General features: G+C 39.0%; 1 protein-coding gene across 1 annotated transcript in view; it reads right to left on the bottom strand.

The window, feature by feature from the left end:
• sorcs2 (sortilin-related VPS10 domain containing receptor 2) overlaps positions 1–18,075 on the bottom strand; it is a 332,144-nt gene that overhangs the window by 21,937 nt on the left and 292,132 nt on the right. Inside the window, exons 11-13 of the mRNA XM_055156812.1 lie at positions 14,746–14,822; positions 14,578–14,669; positions 7,122–7,229 (exon numbers count right to left, since the gene is read on the bottom strand). Of these exons, the coding sequence (XP_055012787.1) occupies positions 7,122–7,229; positions 14,578–14,669; positions 14,746–14,822 (277 nt within the window). The remainder of the gene's footprint in view (positions 1–7,121; positions 7,230–14,577; positions 14,670–14,745; positions 14,823–18,075) is intronic.

Here is an 18,075-nt window from a genome sequence, read left to right as displayed (position 1 = left end):
CAGGGAATAGAGTTTTACTGGATGTTTGCACTGACCACTGTAGAAACCTTAAAGGTTGTATGGAGGATTTTTTTTTGTTTCAAAGTTGTCAATGATAGATTATAAAGGTGCAGTAGCCTTGTAATTATGATGACCAAAAAAAAGAGAATAAAAATTCATCAACTCTGGACGTGGTGGGGCTAAACATTTGCCAATAGATAAAGACACTGCCTCGTTATCTGTGAGCTGACAGGCTGTCAATCAATCTCCCTACGTTTCTAGCGTAACTGACTTGCCTGCGCGCCGCCGGTACGTGGTTTACGTACGACTGTCACGCAGTCCACAGACGCAAGACGCACAGACGCTGTTTACTCCACCAACGCAACAGTTCTTAGCGGCTTTTTTTGACCTATATCTTCCTCGCAGTTCGCACAAAGTTTGTTGCAATGGCGACAAGAATCCAGGAGCAGTTAGCCGCAAAAGAAAGTCCGTTTTTGAGGTCGCTGAAAGAAGAAGACAAGGGGAAAAGCAGCGAAGCCAAACTAAGGTGATTCTTGAAGATTCATTCCAGCGATGGCGCGACTGAAGCAGACGCAGGGTCTAAAGACTGACGCACTGGTCGCCAAATTACTCCTGGACAGGTAACTTCTGCTTATTATGAAAACGTACTTTATTTCCAAGAGCGAGACAAACGTTTTTCAGGACACGAAAGCGATATCCTATGTCTGAAAACGTAATTTTCAAGGCAAAGAAAGAGTCCGCTTGCTGCTGCGTGTTGTAGCTAGTTCATTCGCACACTGAATCTCCGCGCAACCTTCTCTGCACCCCTTTCCTGCTCCTGTCCCCGCTGCCCGTTCCGCTCTTCCCCCTGCTCCTCACTTCTCCGGGCACGGAATCTCCGCGCACCGCTCTCCTCTCTCCTCTCCCCTCTCCTCTCTCCTCTCTCCTCTCCCCTCTCCTCTCCTCTCTCCTCTCTCCTCTCTCTCTCTCTCTCTCTCTCTCTCTCCTCTCCTCTCTCCCTGCTCCGCTCTTCTCCCTGCTCCTCACTTCTCGTCCGCGAACGAAATGTCCGCACCCCCTCCCCCCGCTCCTCACTTCTCCGTCTTGCCTAACCAACACTGTAGTTAGTTGTTTACAAGTCATGTGCAGCACCGGCTGTAAACAAACCTGTTTCTGGCGTAAAGGAGGAGGCGGGAGGAGGCGTTTCTACGTAGGAGCTGTAGGGGAGGGGGGGTGGTTTCACGCATGCGCAACATTTGAAAAAGGACAAACAGTCGCTGGATTTCTCGTTCCTTGGAAAATCCTCTATACAACCTTTAAGACCAGGAGGAGTTTCTGAGGATGGATCAAATTTTACTCAGATGCCCATATATATCTGACATTTAAAATAAGCAGAGGTGGAAAATAACGACAAATAACAAGTAATAACTAATACTTGTGTAACTGAAATCAAGTACCGTAGTACAGAGTTCTGCAGCCGGACCCTAAAGTAACTAAACTAAAGCATCCATCAGAATATGAATCGAAAAGTTACGATTTCAAGAATTACAATCACGAAATTAAATGAAACGGTTTCGCTTTCTTCAGTACGAATATGAATTCATCAACGTGACGCGACTGTCAAAATGCGTCATCACTTCACAGGCTTTATTTACTGACCGCGGACTGAACCAGGACTAAACCAGGGCTAAACCAGGGCTAAACTAAGACTAACCCAGGACTAACCTAGGACTGATTCCAGGACTGAACCAGGAGGACTAAACCAGGACTGAACTAGGACTAAAACAGGACTAAACCAGGACTAAAATTGGACTAAAATAAGACTAAAACAGGGCTAAAACAGGACTAACCCAGGACTGATTCCAAGACTGAACCAGGAGGACTAAACCAGGACTGAACTAGGACTAAAACAGGACTAAACCAGAACTAAACCAGGGCTAAACCAGGGCTAAACCAGGGCTAAACCAGGGACTAAAACAGGACTAAACCAGGGCTAAACCAGGACTAAAACAGGGCTAAAACAGGATTAAAACAGGACTAAAACAGGACTAAACAAGGACTAAACCAGGACTAAAACAGGATTAACCAGGACTAAAACAGGACTAAACCAGAACTAAAACAGGACTAATCCAGGACTAAAATAGGACTAAACCAGGACTAACCCAGGACTGATTCCAAGACTGAACCAGGAGGACTAAACCAGGACTGAACTAGGACTAAAACAGGACTAAAATTGGACTAAAATAAGACTAAAATAGGACTAAAACAAGACTAAACCAGGACTCACTGTCGGGGCGGGCCCAGAGGTGCGCCTGCGTATAGACCGTTGCATGACTGGCAGGTAAATGGACCAGAGCTCAGCGCCCCAAGGAGCTAAACTCAGATGATTATTTGTTCATTTATTTGAGACAGGGACAGCGCACAGGAGAGATGCTTTGTACCAGGTTGTAGCATCAGTGCTAACTTCCACAGGTCGTCTCTGGGCAGATTCATTGATTGATTGTATTTAACTGACCTTGACGATCAACGGTTCTTCCTGGAGACCTGTGTAACATGTTTTGAGATGTCACCTGATCACGCTTTGTGGACACCCTGCTCCAAGGTCTTACTGTTCTCTCTCTCTTAAGTCCAAGACTAGTCCTGGTTTAGTAATCATTACCCGCCCGTAAAATTCTAGAACGTTAAAACTCGCCTGTTTCAGCAACTATTTGCAGTGCAGGTGCATGACTCTGCCGTAGTAGTATTAGCTTTTCAAACATGTACTTGTACTAGTGCTGCAAGATTAATCGCAATAGAAAAAAAACAGTAATGAAGTGATTCTTGGATTAGTCTGTCCGTGGTCGAGCACCAAAGTACATCTGTGACATGTTCGTGCCATATGAACTAGGGACGGGCATTCGATGAAATTTTCTTAATCGATCGTCGGAAGAATTAACGATCGATTATCGATTAATCATTAACGTTTTTATATTAAAATGATCATCATTATTATTACTATCTGCACTACTAATCTGCATAAATAAATTCAACTTTACGACAAATAAACCGTAACCACTGTTAAAACGTAACATCCGTTTGACATTATAATGTGTTTAATTCAGTTTTGCGCAACTCTCACAGAAACGAAACTTAAAACTGCTAATTTGCATAAACTCAGTGAAGATAAAACTACAGCTCTTGTGCTCTGATGCAGTTCAATTTCTGTCGGATTAAAAGACATGACTCAGTGGAATACAGGTTAGTGTGACCATATTTGCGTTTGTCAAAACCAGGACACCGTACGGGGGGAGGGAGGTGGGGACTCGTCATCGACATTGAGCGACTCTCACCTGGCAAAACTTTTTCCCACTGGACACAGAAACATATGTGCTGCTTTATACACTGTGCACATGGACTCACACTTGTCCCGAACGCAACGAAAAGCTTGGAATTTCTTGTAGAAGTCATTGTTAAATACGCATTTGCACTTCGGTACGTTGCAGACTGACAGACTGTTTGTGTCTCGCTCCTTCTGATGCAGAGAGACACATGTACAGACCCCTGTTTGGTGACGCTACACACAGCAACCTACATTCGGTTTGTCGATTAAAATTAACGTAATCGATGAAATTCTTAGTGATCAATTATCGATTAATCGACTAATCATGCCCATCCCTAATATGAACCATCTGCACTCTGAGGAGCTCAGGGACCGGCCTCCTGCTGGTGCCCAGAGTCAGGACTTCATAGGAGTTACTGGATACACCACAAGACCCAAGCGTCCTATTGAGTAAAAAAGTAACAAATACTGTATTTTTCTGACTACAAGTCACACTTTTTTTTCATAGTTTGGGTGGTCCTGTGATTTATACTAAGGTGTGACTTATATATTAAAATTTTCAGACTGACAGCTGTGAGAGGCTCTAGTCTTGCGTGTCAATATTTAGTACTTCTATTACTCCTGTATCACTGTTACTTCACTCTACCGCGCATGCCTCCTATAGAAATAACCACTGCCTTGCTGCAAACAGTGAAATATTCAGTCGAAAATGGTAATCGAGCAGCAGAAAGAAAGTTTGGAGTGAGCGAGAAACTTGTAAGAAACTGGTGGAAAGCGGGGATGGAGAACACAGGTTCACGGCAACCAGGAAGTCACTGGATGAATCGACAAAGCCTGAACTTCAATGACAACCAAAACCATCCTGTTGGAATTCAGAAAGGCCGGAATAATTCTAACTGGAACTGATGCTGAGTCTGACGACAGCTACACAGAAGAGAAAGCGGCGCTCAGTTTACATCATGGATCTATGGTTTATCTCCGGAGGTCGTGCAGAAGTGACACTGAGGATGAAGAATTCAGTGGATTTAGTGATTTGGAGTGAGATCGTGAGTTTGGTAAACTTATGTTATATTGTTTATGCTATAATTTTCTGAATAACTGTTAATATGTTACATTAACATATTAACACCTATTCAGTTGTTGTTGTTCTTTATTCTATTGTTTTTACTAGAACTTGACTTTCAAGATGAAATGTTGGTTCCTGGTCTCTGATTTTACAAAATACATTTCCCCAAAAAGTGCGACTTATATGTGTTTTTTTCTTCTTCATTGCACATTTTTTGGCTGGTGTGACTTATACTCTGAAGCGACTTATAGTCCGGAAAATACGGTAACTAGAACTTTTGAGTAATATTTTTCATCTGTACTTTATACTTTTACTCCAGGTGTTGTACCTGATTTTTGCAGTCTTAAGCCCGCAAATTACCGCCCCACCTCTGTGTTACTTGCAGAGCATTCGCATGGGATAAGCAAAGTCCAAAAATTACTCTATTTTACCAACATTGACACTGAGATTGAAAGAGAAAAAAATGCGGAAAGACCAGAAAAAGCTAAAAAAGGCACAATTACAACAACAAACGCTGAGATGCAGATTCACACGGGAGTAGTTTTATCACCGGACGTCTGTGTTTGGTGAAATTTAGTAGGTAATTTGCAACAGAATTTTTAGTTTACAAATTACAAACATGGACCATTCGTACGGGATTAAGGTCTCAGGGATCTTCCGCAATTATTACAAATCACCAAAGGCCCACAGGAAATACTAATCTCGAGCGAATCCGGCATTCAAATGTGAAAACAGAACAATTTTAAACAGTTTGCAGTGGTTCAACGTTATTCTTCACCTACTTTATGCATTTTGACCATCGTAATTATTCCCCATGATGAGTTTATAAGTGCGATTCACAACTTTCAGGATGCATTACTTGTAACTGAGTTCTGTTTAGACATGTGACTCTACTTTTACTCGAATACCACTTTTCAGTACGATTTCAACCACTGAGAATAAGTTGGACGATCCAGTCACTGAATCAACCACAAGGAGACGAGAAGTTTTCCGAGGATGTAGAGAGAAGAGGAGGAAGAGGAGAGAAAGTGGCTGTGAAGTGTGAAAAATGTGCAAATAAGTTCAGAGGAGCACCGCGACCTTGCTGGAGGTGTGAGTGGAGCTGCGCCACAAACAGTGTGCAGAGCTACCGGCAGACTAACAATTATGTAATATTATTTTTTTTATTCATTCTAGTAAATATGACCATTTTTCAAAGAGCTGCTTAGAAAAACCCAAGCTCATTCATTTTCCAAATAAACTTTCTACTCAGAGGTTTCATTCCTTTATGGATGCCATTTTGAGGATTTTTACCCATTCAAAATTCTATCATTTTAAATTGTTAGTTGCTATGACAATGCCCCTCATTTTTGATCATTTTTAGGGTTTTAAATGATTCAAAATATATTTCCATATTTTTTGGACTATACGTCGCACGTTTTTTCATGGTTTGGGTGTTTCCTGCGACTTATACTCCAGTGTGACTTATATATTAAGCCACAAGAGGGCGCTCTAGTCTTGTGTGTCAGTATCTGCTGCTCCTGTTCCTCCTGTACCACTGTCACTTGGCTGTACGGCGCATGTCTCCTGCAGAAAGAGCCTGTGTCCCGTCTGTATCATGTCAGTCGATCGCACCATTTCTTCTGTACCACTGAAAATTTAACATTTAAACAAACTTATAAAGACGACTGAAACCATCCTGTCGGGATTCAGAAAGGCCGGAATAATTCTAACTGGAACTGATGCTGAGTCTGACGATAGAAGTGGCGCTCTGTTTACCTCCGGAGGTCGCGGAGTTCAGAATTCAATGGATTTTGGAGTGAGATGGAGAGTTTGGTAAACTTGTTCTGTTCTGTCACCTAGTGCCTCCACTCAATTTAATTTTTCTCCAGCGACTAGGTCAGGAATCAGAATACACTAGACGGTTTGCAAAAACCCCGGAAGTGTGAGTTCGGGAACCAGCCAATCAGCAAAGAGTCATACATTCTGTGTCGACAACGATTCCCAAGATCGGGGATTTAAAGCCGGAACAAAGAGAATGTTTGGTGAATTTTATCAAGGGGAAAGACGTTATTGCCCTTCTTCTTACGGGATTTAGGAAAAGGTTAATATACCAGTTATCCCCGGTGGCAGCGCATTACGTAAGTCACGACCAAATAGCAGCGATTGGTTAAATAAAAAAAGTACCCACCTACAGTCGAGCCAATGAATTCTAACACTGCGAGGTCAGATGGTTTCTACGAAGTGAAACCGGCTGATGAATCAAACAAATAATTATCTGAAGAACTGTTCATATGTGATGTTAACAGTCTGTTGTTCTCTGTTCTATTGTTATTACTAGAACTTGCCTTTCAAGATGAAATGTCAGTTCCTGCTCTCTGCTTTCATATGATAAATTGCCCCCAAGAAGTGCGACTTATACTACTTATAGTCCAGAAAAATATGGTGCATTTGTTCCTCATAATTGTTTGATTTAGCAGTGATCCGTGGTTGCCTTTCTTTAAACTCCTGCTCTTCCCACTATCAATTGCTCTTTCAAAAAAACACATTCATACAGGCAGTGAGACAGTGGATTAAGAGTCTTGCTTTAAGACCCAACAACAGTTTGAACTTAATAGAATGGGATTTGAAATACTTTACCACCTAAATCACGACAATCTTCAGCTTTAAGATTTTGCATGTGGCTTAACTGCACCGTAACATCTCCAAATACAGAATCTACTTTTTTTTTTCCCTTAGTTTTCTTGAAGTATTTTTGTGTGTTTATGTAGTACTCACGTCATGACAAGCGTCTCGTCTCCTGGTTCGCTCAGGAGTCCGTCCACAAACACTGAAGTACTGGTGAAGTTGTGCACCGTCCAGGTTCGTCCTTCGTCGATACTGAACCTGGGAACAAGATGACGACTTATTCACATCACCGCACTGGCAAAACAAATGAAGGAAGTGTCTGGGGAGAGTTAAAACTGTGTGTGAAGTTATTATAGATCATTGTCTGACATTATAGCCACTGAAAAACAACAACAAAGAAAAAACTAAATAAAAGAAACTTTGATCCAGCATCCACAATAGATATTCATGAATTTTAAACATTATTGATCACATCACATAGTAGTAATAGTAATAGTAGTAATAGTAGTAGTTGGGCCCGGTCAAGCAGAAGTAAACAGCAAGGTCAAAAATTCAAGTTAATGCATCTGATATAAAAATGTATTGAACAGATACATATGTACTCTAGTTTATGAAACTGTTTACCTGTTTTCTGTACCATTTTGGTTCTAAAGTTACATGTGTTTTAAACAGACCATGTATGAAACATGGAACAAAAATTATTTCCCAAATTTCATAGACCTCAAATCATGTAAATAAATGGATGTATTTCATTATATCATGTGTTATTTGATCTTTGAACTGTTGATTAAGGTACATGATTAAAAAAAATATATATTTAAAATGATAAAAATTTGCTTGGAAGGACTGACATATTTTATAGAAATAGTTACTTTTCATTTTGAAGTAATATTAAAGTATTTGGAAGAAAAAAGCTGACACATTATGCAAAATCGTGCGCCTTCTACTTGTTTGAACAATTTTCCCTCCGTTACTTTTCCCTCCGTTACCATGACCTTTCTTAATAAAAAATCTCATTACTCAAAAAGTAAGAGGTTTTTCAACCTAATCTTGTACCATATGGTAGAAAACTATATGAAGCAAATATTCAAACCAGTTTGTTAAGGATATGTAAGTGAGAACCAAGAGTTATCACTGTTTGGATTTATTGCCCAAAAAGTGCTGCATATTTCATTCCCTCCATTACCGACATGAGTTTTTAAATTTTTTTGTCAACAATTTGAAAGAATATCACAGGTTTAACTTGACCCTGTTGGAGTGTAACTCTTTCCTACATTCTAATACTTTACTTATTTCAATAGTCCCTCTAGTTTCTGAATAAGAGACATTTGAATGTAAAAAATCTGCCCGTTTCCCTCCATTATCGCTTGACCGGACCCAGTAGTAGTAGTTATCTACATGAAGTTGGCCCCCCATCAAACACAAACCTACACAAAAACTATGTCTATCATTCATGCTTTGTTTGTGCTGCAAAAAGTTTTGTTTGTGCTGCTTTAGTTTTTGAGATATTAACGATTCTTTTATAGGTCAAATTGGGATCAGCCAGCCCCCGGGAAGCTTAAAAATGCTCTAAAACTGCCCAAAATGGTGTCAATCGTTTGTGCTGATTTGTGCTGCAAAAAGTTTTGTGTGTGTGATTACAGTTCTTAAGATATTAGCAGTTTTATTTTTGGCTGATGAGGTCATCCAGCCCCTCAAAATGTTAAATAGCCTCAAAACAAAGAAAATTATACAGAACGTTTGTATTTCGTTTGCTCTGTTTTGTGCTGTGATAAATGAAAATTGTCACAAACGACTGACATCATTTTGGGTCGTTTTACAGCATTTTTAAGCTTCCTGGGGGCTGGCTGACCTCAATTTGACCTATAAAAGAATCGTTAATATCTCAAAAACTAAAGCAGCACAAACTAAACTTTTTGCAGCACAAAACAGAGCAAACAAGCACAAACAATTGACAGAGATTAGTGTAGGTTTGCATTTGATGGGGGGCCAACTTCATCTTCAGGTTAATAGTAGCAGTAGAAACGTTGGACAAGCCTAGAAACACGTGGCCCATAGACTTTGCTTGTAACCCAGACGGCCCTGACTCCGAGATCTGAACACAGCATTGTTTTTGTTTTTTTAGCAATAAAAACATAAGTGACTATGGAACTTAATCTGTGTCTGAAGTTACTCTAGATCACAGGTGTCAAACATAAGGCCCGGGGGCCAGATGCGGCCCTCCAAGACCTTTAATCTGGCCTTCAGCTGATTTTCTACTCAAATAATTTTATTATATTTTCTATTAAAATCTTGGTAATTTTCTGTGGTGTTTATCACAGCAGCGTCTCCAGCGTCTCTGTACGTGGCCCCTCCCACCAGAGCAGCACAAATGAAGTCTTGGCTCTTTCCAAACGCTCTTAAAGGACGATCGTTTTGACTGTTGACCGTGACACCCTCATCAGCAAAATGTCAAAAATGAGAAAAGCGGACGCCGAATGCAGAATTTTCCAAGAAAAATTGACTTATTCCTATTTACATACAAGTTAAAGTTAAAACTTTGTGTTGAAATAGGATTTTTCTTAAAGTTTCAGGTTGTTCATAATATTATAATATTTTGTAAAAGAAAGAGTTCATCAATTAAAAAATATTTCTGCAATAGATTTGTGTTTCTCTGCACAAATATTTGAACTTATTGCTATTTTTGGGGTTTATATGACCTGAGTTTTCTGATCCGGCCCCTTTAGGATCAAAGTAGGTTGGATACGGCCCCCGGACCAAAATGAGTTTGACACCCCTGCTCTAGATCATTGTCTGGTAATACTGCCACCCAACTTTTCTCTTTGTTTTTTAACCTAACTTTACCGGGGGTGAGAGGTTGAGCTACTCTCACATCGCAACCTGTGCACATGACCTCAAACTTGTCCCGACCGGAACGGAAAATGGAGAATTTCTTGTACAAGTCATTGTTAAATGCGCATTTGTGCTTCGGCGTGTTGCAAACTGACCAACTGTTTGTGTCTGCTCGCTCCTTCTGAGTCACAGAGAGCTACAGAGAGACGCTCAACTTAATGGCCCCAATGAACGGTAATGAAAATCTGGACATTTCCATCACTTAAAAAAAAACAAAAAAAAACAGACGGCCAAGACAGGACGCAAAAAACGGACATGTCCAGGGAAAAACGGATGTTTGGTCACCCTAGTGTATAACTCACTACAGTCTACATACATTAGCTTCAGTCTGATGCCCATAAAATAGGGACGTAATGATATCCAATTCTAGGTACGATATTATCACGATATGCATCTCACGGTACGATATTTATTGCGATATTTTGGAGAAGCTGATATAATTGTAGATAGGACACTTTTTTGCTTTTAAAATACTGTACCTTGACAAGATTTTGATGTGAATTATTTCTGTCATAATCCCAAGAATTCAAGTAAAAAAGATGTGTCTGCACTGAAATGAATCATGGGATATGTAGTTCCTGATGTTTATAAGATGTTGCTACTGTAAAACCATACATTTAAGCAAAGGAACTTGTAATTCGATATATTCTGACGATACAATATCACGATATTTCGGTTATTGTTACATCTCTACCATAAAACAAAACATATTATTCAGCAGCTGTTGCCTTCTGGCAGGCGCTTCAGGTCAGTTACAACTAGGACCAATAGACTCAGGGACAGCTTCTTCCTCAAAGCTGTCACCATACTGAATGAGAACTGTTAATTAGTTTTATTTATTATTAATTCTTGCACTTTGACGGAGTAGCTCTGAATTTCATTATACCGTATAATGACAATAAAAGCTTTCTATTCTATTCTATTCTATTCTATTCTATTCTATTCTATGTAGAACTTTGCAATCAAATCAAACACTAAGCAATTCAATGACCAGATATAGGCAGAAACTAAAGCTTATAGATACAAATAAAAATAAATGACAAAAAAAACTAAACAAAAGTGACTAACCATCTACATCAGGCATGTCCTAAGTGCGGCCCGTGGGCCAAATGCGGCCCTCGGACAAATTTTTCTTGGCCCTCAGGCTTCCAGGTGATTTGGCCCATATTACTTTGCATCAATTAAAAATGAACTTTTTTACCGCAAGTTTTTTGAAAATCTACTTTGATAAAGCAAATATTGAAGATTTAATGTGTGGTTTGAGAATTTTAGAGTGAATAAAGACTGATGGCTTATTCTAAAGTGTTAAACATGCACATATTTCAATTATTCACTGTATTGAGCTCCAGTCTACGGCCCTCGATCGGCCCTCTGCTTCATCTGTGTTTAGAAATGTGGCCCGTGATGAAAAAAGTTTGGACACCCCTGATCTACATCATATCTGGGCATTGTACAGCTCCTGGGTCACATACGACCTATTTAAACTTATTTGGAATTACATAATAAACATATTTTATAATTTTGCCTCATGCATGGACTAAAGCTGCACTGCTTTTTATTTTAGATGTGTTTTTAATTACATTTTTTGTAAAGCAACCTCACTTTTTCATTGCTTAGTCATAATATAAACTCTTACAAGACTGAATAGCTCGTCAAAACAATGATATTTATTGCTTTTTATAAAGAAATACAATTAATATTATGCAGAATTAAGTTAAGCATTTTGGCCAGGCCCTCCACAATACTTTCTGTTTCAAATAATTGCCCACCCCTGATTTAAATCCATCCACTCAGCCTCTCATACATTATAACCATTCTTAATCAAATCACCTAATTGTTTTTAGCGTTATTGTTTCATTAGTTTAAGACATTATTCCCGGCGCTGACAAATAGACGTTGTTTGGGCTGTTGGCTGTTTTCTCCTTTGTGTATCTCACTTCTAATCCTCTTTAACCGAAATGAACTTTGAGAAAGCGCGGCCTTAAAAGAGCAGTCCCAAATTGAATTACGCTCATTATATAACTACCCAAAACGTCTGCTTATTCCACCTCCAAACTCTCCTCGGCTGCTCTACGGGGCCACTTATTGATTTAGGGGGACGGGGGGGAGGAGGTCTGTGAAGGACGCCCCTCCGCACAGACAGATGGCGCCCTGTCGGAAAGGTCGTTTGATTTGACGGCCTGATGAATGTCTTTCTTATCTGGCCTCCTCTCATTATGTGTGGCGGCGTTCGGCGAGGAGGGCAGATAGGATCACAGCGAATGGAGAGGATGAGGAGAGGGAGGGGGTCCGGTGAAGGGCAGTGATATGAAGGCCTCTAATACACCGAAGGACAGTTTGAAAGTGTATTAACGGGAATGTAATTATAGCTTTACTGGATCAAACTTATTATCAGAATGAAAAAAGAAAGAAAAGTTTACCGCTCAAAAGCTGCGTTCCAAATCCAGAGGTAAAGTTCTAATGTTGCCTTACCTTGGATTCAGCAGTTCAAAGGCTGATAGTGTCCCCATTCAGACCAAAAGCTGAATAATCCAGTCTATTTTTAAATTAATAATTCATCAAACCTGCGATCATTAGTGTGCCGCCCTCCCTACCCGAGTGTGCTCCAGAGCATTGTTTCCCAAAGACTGGATCGCAAAAGATTGTTTTTTTAGGTCGCCTTGTCACGATCTGCATGGAGGTTGAAATGTTAAGACACGTTTTGTATAATTTCTGATCTTTTTGTAATGATTTTATTGACTTTTTTGTTCCAATATTGCTGGTTCGATTGAATGTTGAAAAGAAAAAGAAAAGGACTACATTTAATGTCCAAATAGGCGACTTATGGATACATTTTATTGCTTGTTCAATTACTCGATTACTGTTTTTCATTGTTTAAAACTTGAGTAATACTAATTGTTCAGAGAGACACGATCCCTCAGTCAACAATAAAATATCCTCATTAATGTTCAGTAATGCTCAAATCCACCTTTATTTTGTGATTTACAAATAATGTCTATTGACTTGAGTCACGATGGTTTGTGACTTTTAAAATATGGGTCCCCAGTGGTTATGGTTGTTAGTAGGAGTGTAACAATATCAAAGTCTCACGATACAATATTGTCACGGTATGAACCTCATAATACAATATTTATTATGATATTTTGTGGAGGCTGTGAATAAAATTGTTAATATGCCACTTTTTCCTTTTAAAATGCCTTGACAAGACTTAATTCAAAGAACTAAGACTTAAAAGTGCTTAGAATTGTTATTTCTTCATGTAGTCTACTAGGGCTGGGTATCATAAAGAAGTTGCCGATACGATACATACCTCGATACACAGGCCACGATACGATACATATCTCGATACAGTGCACTTTCGATTCGATACGATATATTTCAAATCGATTCGATACGGTTCAATAAAAAATAAAGTCTAAATCATGGCTGTGACACTAAAAGTCTTTGTTAAACCACTTCTTGTGCAAAGTTCATATGAAACACGAACATTTTAATCATCAAAACAGTAAAAATGTCAAATGTGTTGAATAAATGAGCTTCCTTTCACTCCACAAGCAACAAAACTGTAGCGCTGGAACAAAATAATTTAGTAAAATATACCAAAAAATACTCTTGGTGATATATCGATACAGTAGCCCACGATATCGATACTATATCATCACATTAAACGATACGATATATCGATATTCCGATATTTTTGCACACCCCTATAGTCTACAATGAAATGGAGCAAAGGATCATGGTCTATGTAGTTCCCTCTGTCTTTTTTTTTAGCTATTGCTGCACCATAACTCTTAATTTAAGCGAAGAGACTTGTAATTCGATATATTGTGATGGTCCACGATGTTATTGTGAGAACTTTGACGATGCGATATCACGATATTTCGGTTATTGTTACAAGTTGCAAGAGTTTTTTTTGGGTCACCTTGTCACGATCTGCATGTAGACTGAAATATTAAGACAGGTTTTGTATCATTTCTAATCTTTTTGTAATTATTTCTTTGACTATTTTGTGCAATATTGCAGGTTCAATGGAATGTTGAAATGCTACGTTTAATGTCCAAATAGGCGACTTATGGATCCTTTTATTGCTGGTTCAGTTTCTGTTTTTTATTGTTTAAAAATTGAGTAATACTAATTGTTCAGAGAGACACGATCACTCAGTCAATAAAATCCACGTTTATTTTGTGACTTACGAATATTGACTTGGGTCTTGAAAGTTTGTGACTTTTAAAATATGGGTCCTGCTCATTTTTTGGCTGGTGCGACTTATACTCTGGAGCGACTTATAGTCCGAAAAATACAGCACTAATAAACAGATAATGGTCTATGGTTTATAGGCGTCTATCCCATCTAAAACTCGCTGCGGCTCTTATATATGTACTACATTTCTTTTGAATACTAAAATGGATAGCGCTCTGGCATTTTTGTTTGATAAAAGTAGCTCACTGGAGGAAAAACGTTGGAGATATAATGAGTAAGGGACTAGAGTTGACATTCAAATTCAGCCACTGACTGAAGAAGTATTGTGCCTTGCCCAGGAACACAACAACAGCAAGGGAGAAGTTTAATCATGAAATGTCTGGTAATTTTATTGTTTAGAGGAATTTAAGCTGGTTGGATATTGCACTATAGCTAGAAAATGCTGTTTTCAGTCTAAACTAATCAGTCAGGTGTTTCTATCAAGTAATTTATGTGACAAAATAAATCTTACTTGAGGATCTTGAGTGGTATGGATGTATCTTTGATGGCCACAATGACCCCTCCATGGTCCAAGTACAAGATGTGATGTTCCTCTTCAAACACCTATCAAAACAAAGTTGCAAAGTTGTTGTTAAGTTTGGATATTTTAAGTTTGCATCATAAAAATTGTACACTGTACCTGTCTCCATGTCTTGCCGCAGTCTGAGGTGATGTACATGTCCTCCTTGTACTCCACCAGTTTAGAACCCAGATTCCCTAAAATACAACAAAACAAATCACAACAAAACTGAATCAAAAAGTACCCAGCAAAGCCAGAATCAACAAAACACTAATGTCAGAATCATCAAAAAATCATCAAAGTCAGAATCAAAAAAATCAGAAGGCGCAATGTCAACAAATCAGAATCAGTAAAGTCAAAATAATCCAAATCAGAATCACCAAAATCATTAAAATCTTAAACAAAATCAGAAAAACAGCATCACCAACAAAATAGAAATCAGTAAAATCAAAATAATAAAAAGTAAGGTAAAAAAAAAAAAAAGTCAGAATTACCAAAATCAGAATCAGTTAAGTCAAAATCATCCAAAGCAGAATTACCAAAATCATTAAAATCTTATGCAAAATCTGAAAAACAGCAACACCAACAAAATGGAAATCAGTAAAATCAAAATAATAAAAAGTAAAGTAAAAAAAAAAGTCAGAATCACCAAAATCAGAATCAGTTAAGTCAAAATCATCCAAATCAGAATACCTGAAGTGACTAAAATCATAATTAAAATCACAATCTAATTAAGAAACTAGATCATTAGAATTAAAAACAAAATCAGATTTATTTAACGAACAGCTGTGAGCACAATAAAGTCCAATTCAATAAAAAGAAAATCAACTAAACCATGATCAGCAAATCTATTTCCATGTTGCAAAGAAAGCAGAGAGTCACCAAGGTTAACATTTCTACATTACTTTAGATTGCTGTAACTTTCCATTTCAGCCTCTGGTTAGATCCAAACATTAATTTATTCATAAATGAAATTGTCTTCTGTTGACTGTATAAAGTGTAAGGTCAAACAATCAGCGCTTGATTTTCAACTGTATAATTGAAAAGTTGTGAAGTTATAGAGAACTTGTTGCCCTTGATTATGAGTGACAAATGAAAAAGTTTGTAGAACACAAAGTAGAAAATGGCTCGTCTAAACTTTGTAATATAGGTCTGTTTTCAATGCTAATCCGCTATAACCCTGTTAACACAAATGTCAATAGTCATTCTTTTTTTTTACTCCAAAGGAAGTTAGGTTTTTAATTGATTGGGTTTATTGGGGTTTTAAAAGCGGAAAATAGCTCACAGAAATGGTGTGGTGGTGTGGCGGCATAGTGATTAGAGCTCCTGCCCTCCAACAAAAAGATTCTAGGTGTGATTCCTGGACTACCATATTTTTCAAACTATGAGGCGCACTTAAATTCCTTTAATCAAAACCGACAGTGCGCCTTATGTATTAATTCTGGTTGTGCTTACTGACCTCGAACCGATTTTATGTGGTACACGGCGCTCAGAAATCTGTCAAAGTGTTTTTGTATGACTTTGGTTTACTTACAAATCCGCACTGCTTGGTCGATTGTCGAAGCATTAGGGCTACCGTAGTCAGGAGCCTCACGGAGTACAGTCGTCCCTCACTATAACACGGTTCATCTTTCTCGGCCTCGCTGTTACATGGATTTTTTTGTGTGTTATTTTGCTTCCTTTTTTACAGTGTATGAATGCATGATGTGTTCCTCCCGCTGCGTACTGATTGGTTAAGGGACTGTAGACCATTGTTCGTGCCTGTACAATACAGAGTTTGCCAAATTTACATAAATGTTCGATCTCCAGCAGTGTGATTCTTAAGTGCTGTACGTTGCAAGTTTTCTCCCCGACAAAACCAACTATGTCGACGAAACATTCTGCACCGTCAAAGTCTCCTGTGGTCACACCCAAAACATAGAGGAAGACGCAGACCATGCCACAAAAAGTTCTGGACATGCTGAAGGAAGGTAGAAGTTACACGGCTGTAGAGCGCGATTACGGAATAACTTAATCTTCGGTTCGTTACATAAAGAAGGAGGAAAATAACTTAAGGACGACAGCAGCAATAAGTTTTAAGAAGGAGGCAAAAAGGGTTGTAACTGTCCTGTCTGAGAAGAGTGTATAAAGTGTGTGGTGAGAGGTTTTACAGCCTTAAAAATAAAGCTGATTTCGCCTATTGCAGGTTATTTTTAAACAAGGAGCTAGTGTAATACACATTCACCAAGACAGAGAGGCAACGCCAGGTGAATTACGCCACGATCTGCCAATGGATCCTGGATGCCTGGTCTAAGGGATCAGTCTCAAGTGTTGTCCGAGCTTTCACGAAGGCCAGAATCATCACTGAACAGCAAAGTAAAAGCAATGAGACTGACTCGGATATTGACGAGAGGGATCCGGGCTTGATGCCAAAATCGCCCAACTGTTAAACTCAGACACTGAAGATGAAGAATTTGATGGATTTGTAGAAGAGGAATGAACTGAGAAAGTGAGTGTATTGTTTTGTGTTTTACGTGTTACAACTGAACAATGTTGAGAGTTATTGTGAATGAGTTGAATAAAGTTTGACTTAGGGTTGGAAGGTATACATTTTGATATGGTTAAACCTTCTCACTCTACTACCAAAATGTTTTAGTATGACTTTGGTAAGCTCCGAAGCCGCACCGCTATACAGTCAATGTGTATGACCTGCAGATGAATAATCTCTGAAAAGTTTAACATGAACCATCTCCAACGCGATAGAAGCACAGAACAGACTCACCATCAGCAGAACACCCTCTGTCGCAGAAAGAACACTCATATTCCACTGAGTCCTGTCCTTTAGTCTGACAGAAGCTGAACCGCATGAGTGCACAAAGAGCGAGCCGTTTTTATCAGCGCTTTATAGTTTATGCAAATGAGCCATGTGGTTTTAAGTTTAATTTCTGTAAAACGTAAACAAATGTGCGCCTGAAGCTAAAATGCTGTCACATTGCAGAAGTACTAGTATTTTTTTTTTGGAACCAACTCGCTTATGGCCTGACTTTCCGTCTTGTCTTGGTCTCCCACAACAGAATGAAACTAATTGAGCCTCATCTCCCCGTGCAGTTAAAAGAAATACATATAAATACATATAGATAATACATATTTTCAGCACTATAGGGCGCTCTGGGTTATAAGGCGCATTGTCATTAAATGGTCTATTTTTGAACTTTTTTCACAAATAAACCGCACCACAACAGTTGGATGGGTCAGTGGGACTTTGTTTGTGGCGTTCACGGTGACTCTGGGCTTTGTTCAGTTGTGGCGTGTAGGGAGGGTGCTGTCTGGGACCGCTGGATTGTCGGCGTGTTCGCAGTGACTCAGTTGTTCAGTTGTGTCTAGAAGTGGCACATTGCACTCGCTTTTTCGGTTCATTCCTCCGTTCCTCGTCTGTGTGGAGTGATGAGTGTGTCTGTGGGTGTTTTTCGC

The sequence above is a fragment of the Boleophthalmus pectinirostris genome, unplaced genomic scaffold (assembly GCF_026225935.1).
Source record: "Boleophthalmus pectinirostris isolate CB_2022bp ecotype Guang Dong unplaced genomic scaffold, ASM2622593v1 HiC_scaffold_20, whole genome shotgun sequence".
Lineage (NCBI taxonomy): Eukaryota > Metazoa > Chordata > Actinopteri > Gobiiformes > Gobiidae > Boleophthalmus > Boleophthalmus pectinirostris.
Note: the sequence above shows the minus strand (reverse complement) of the source record. Positions and strands in the feature narration are given on the sequence as shown.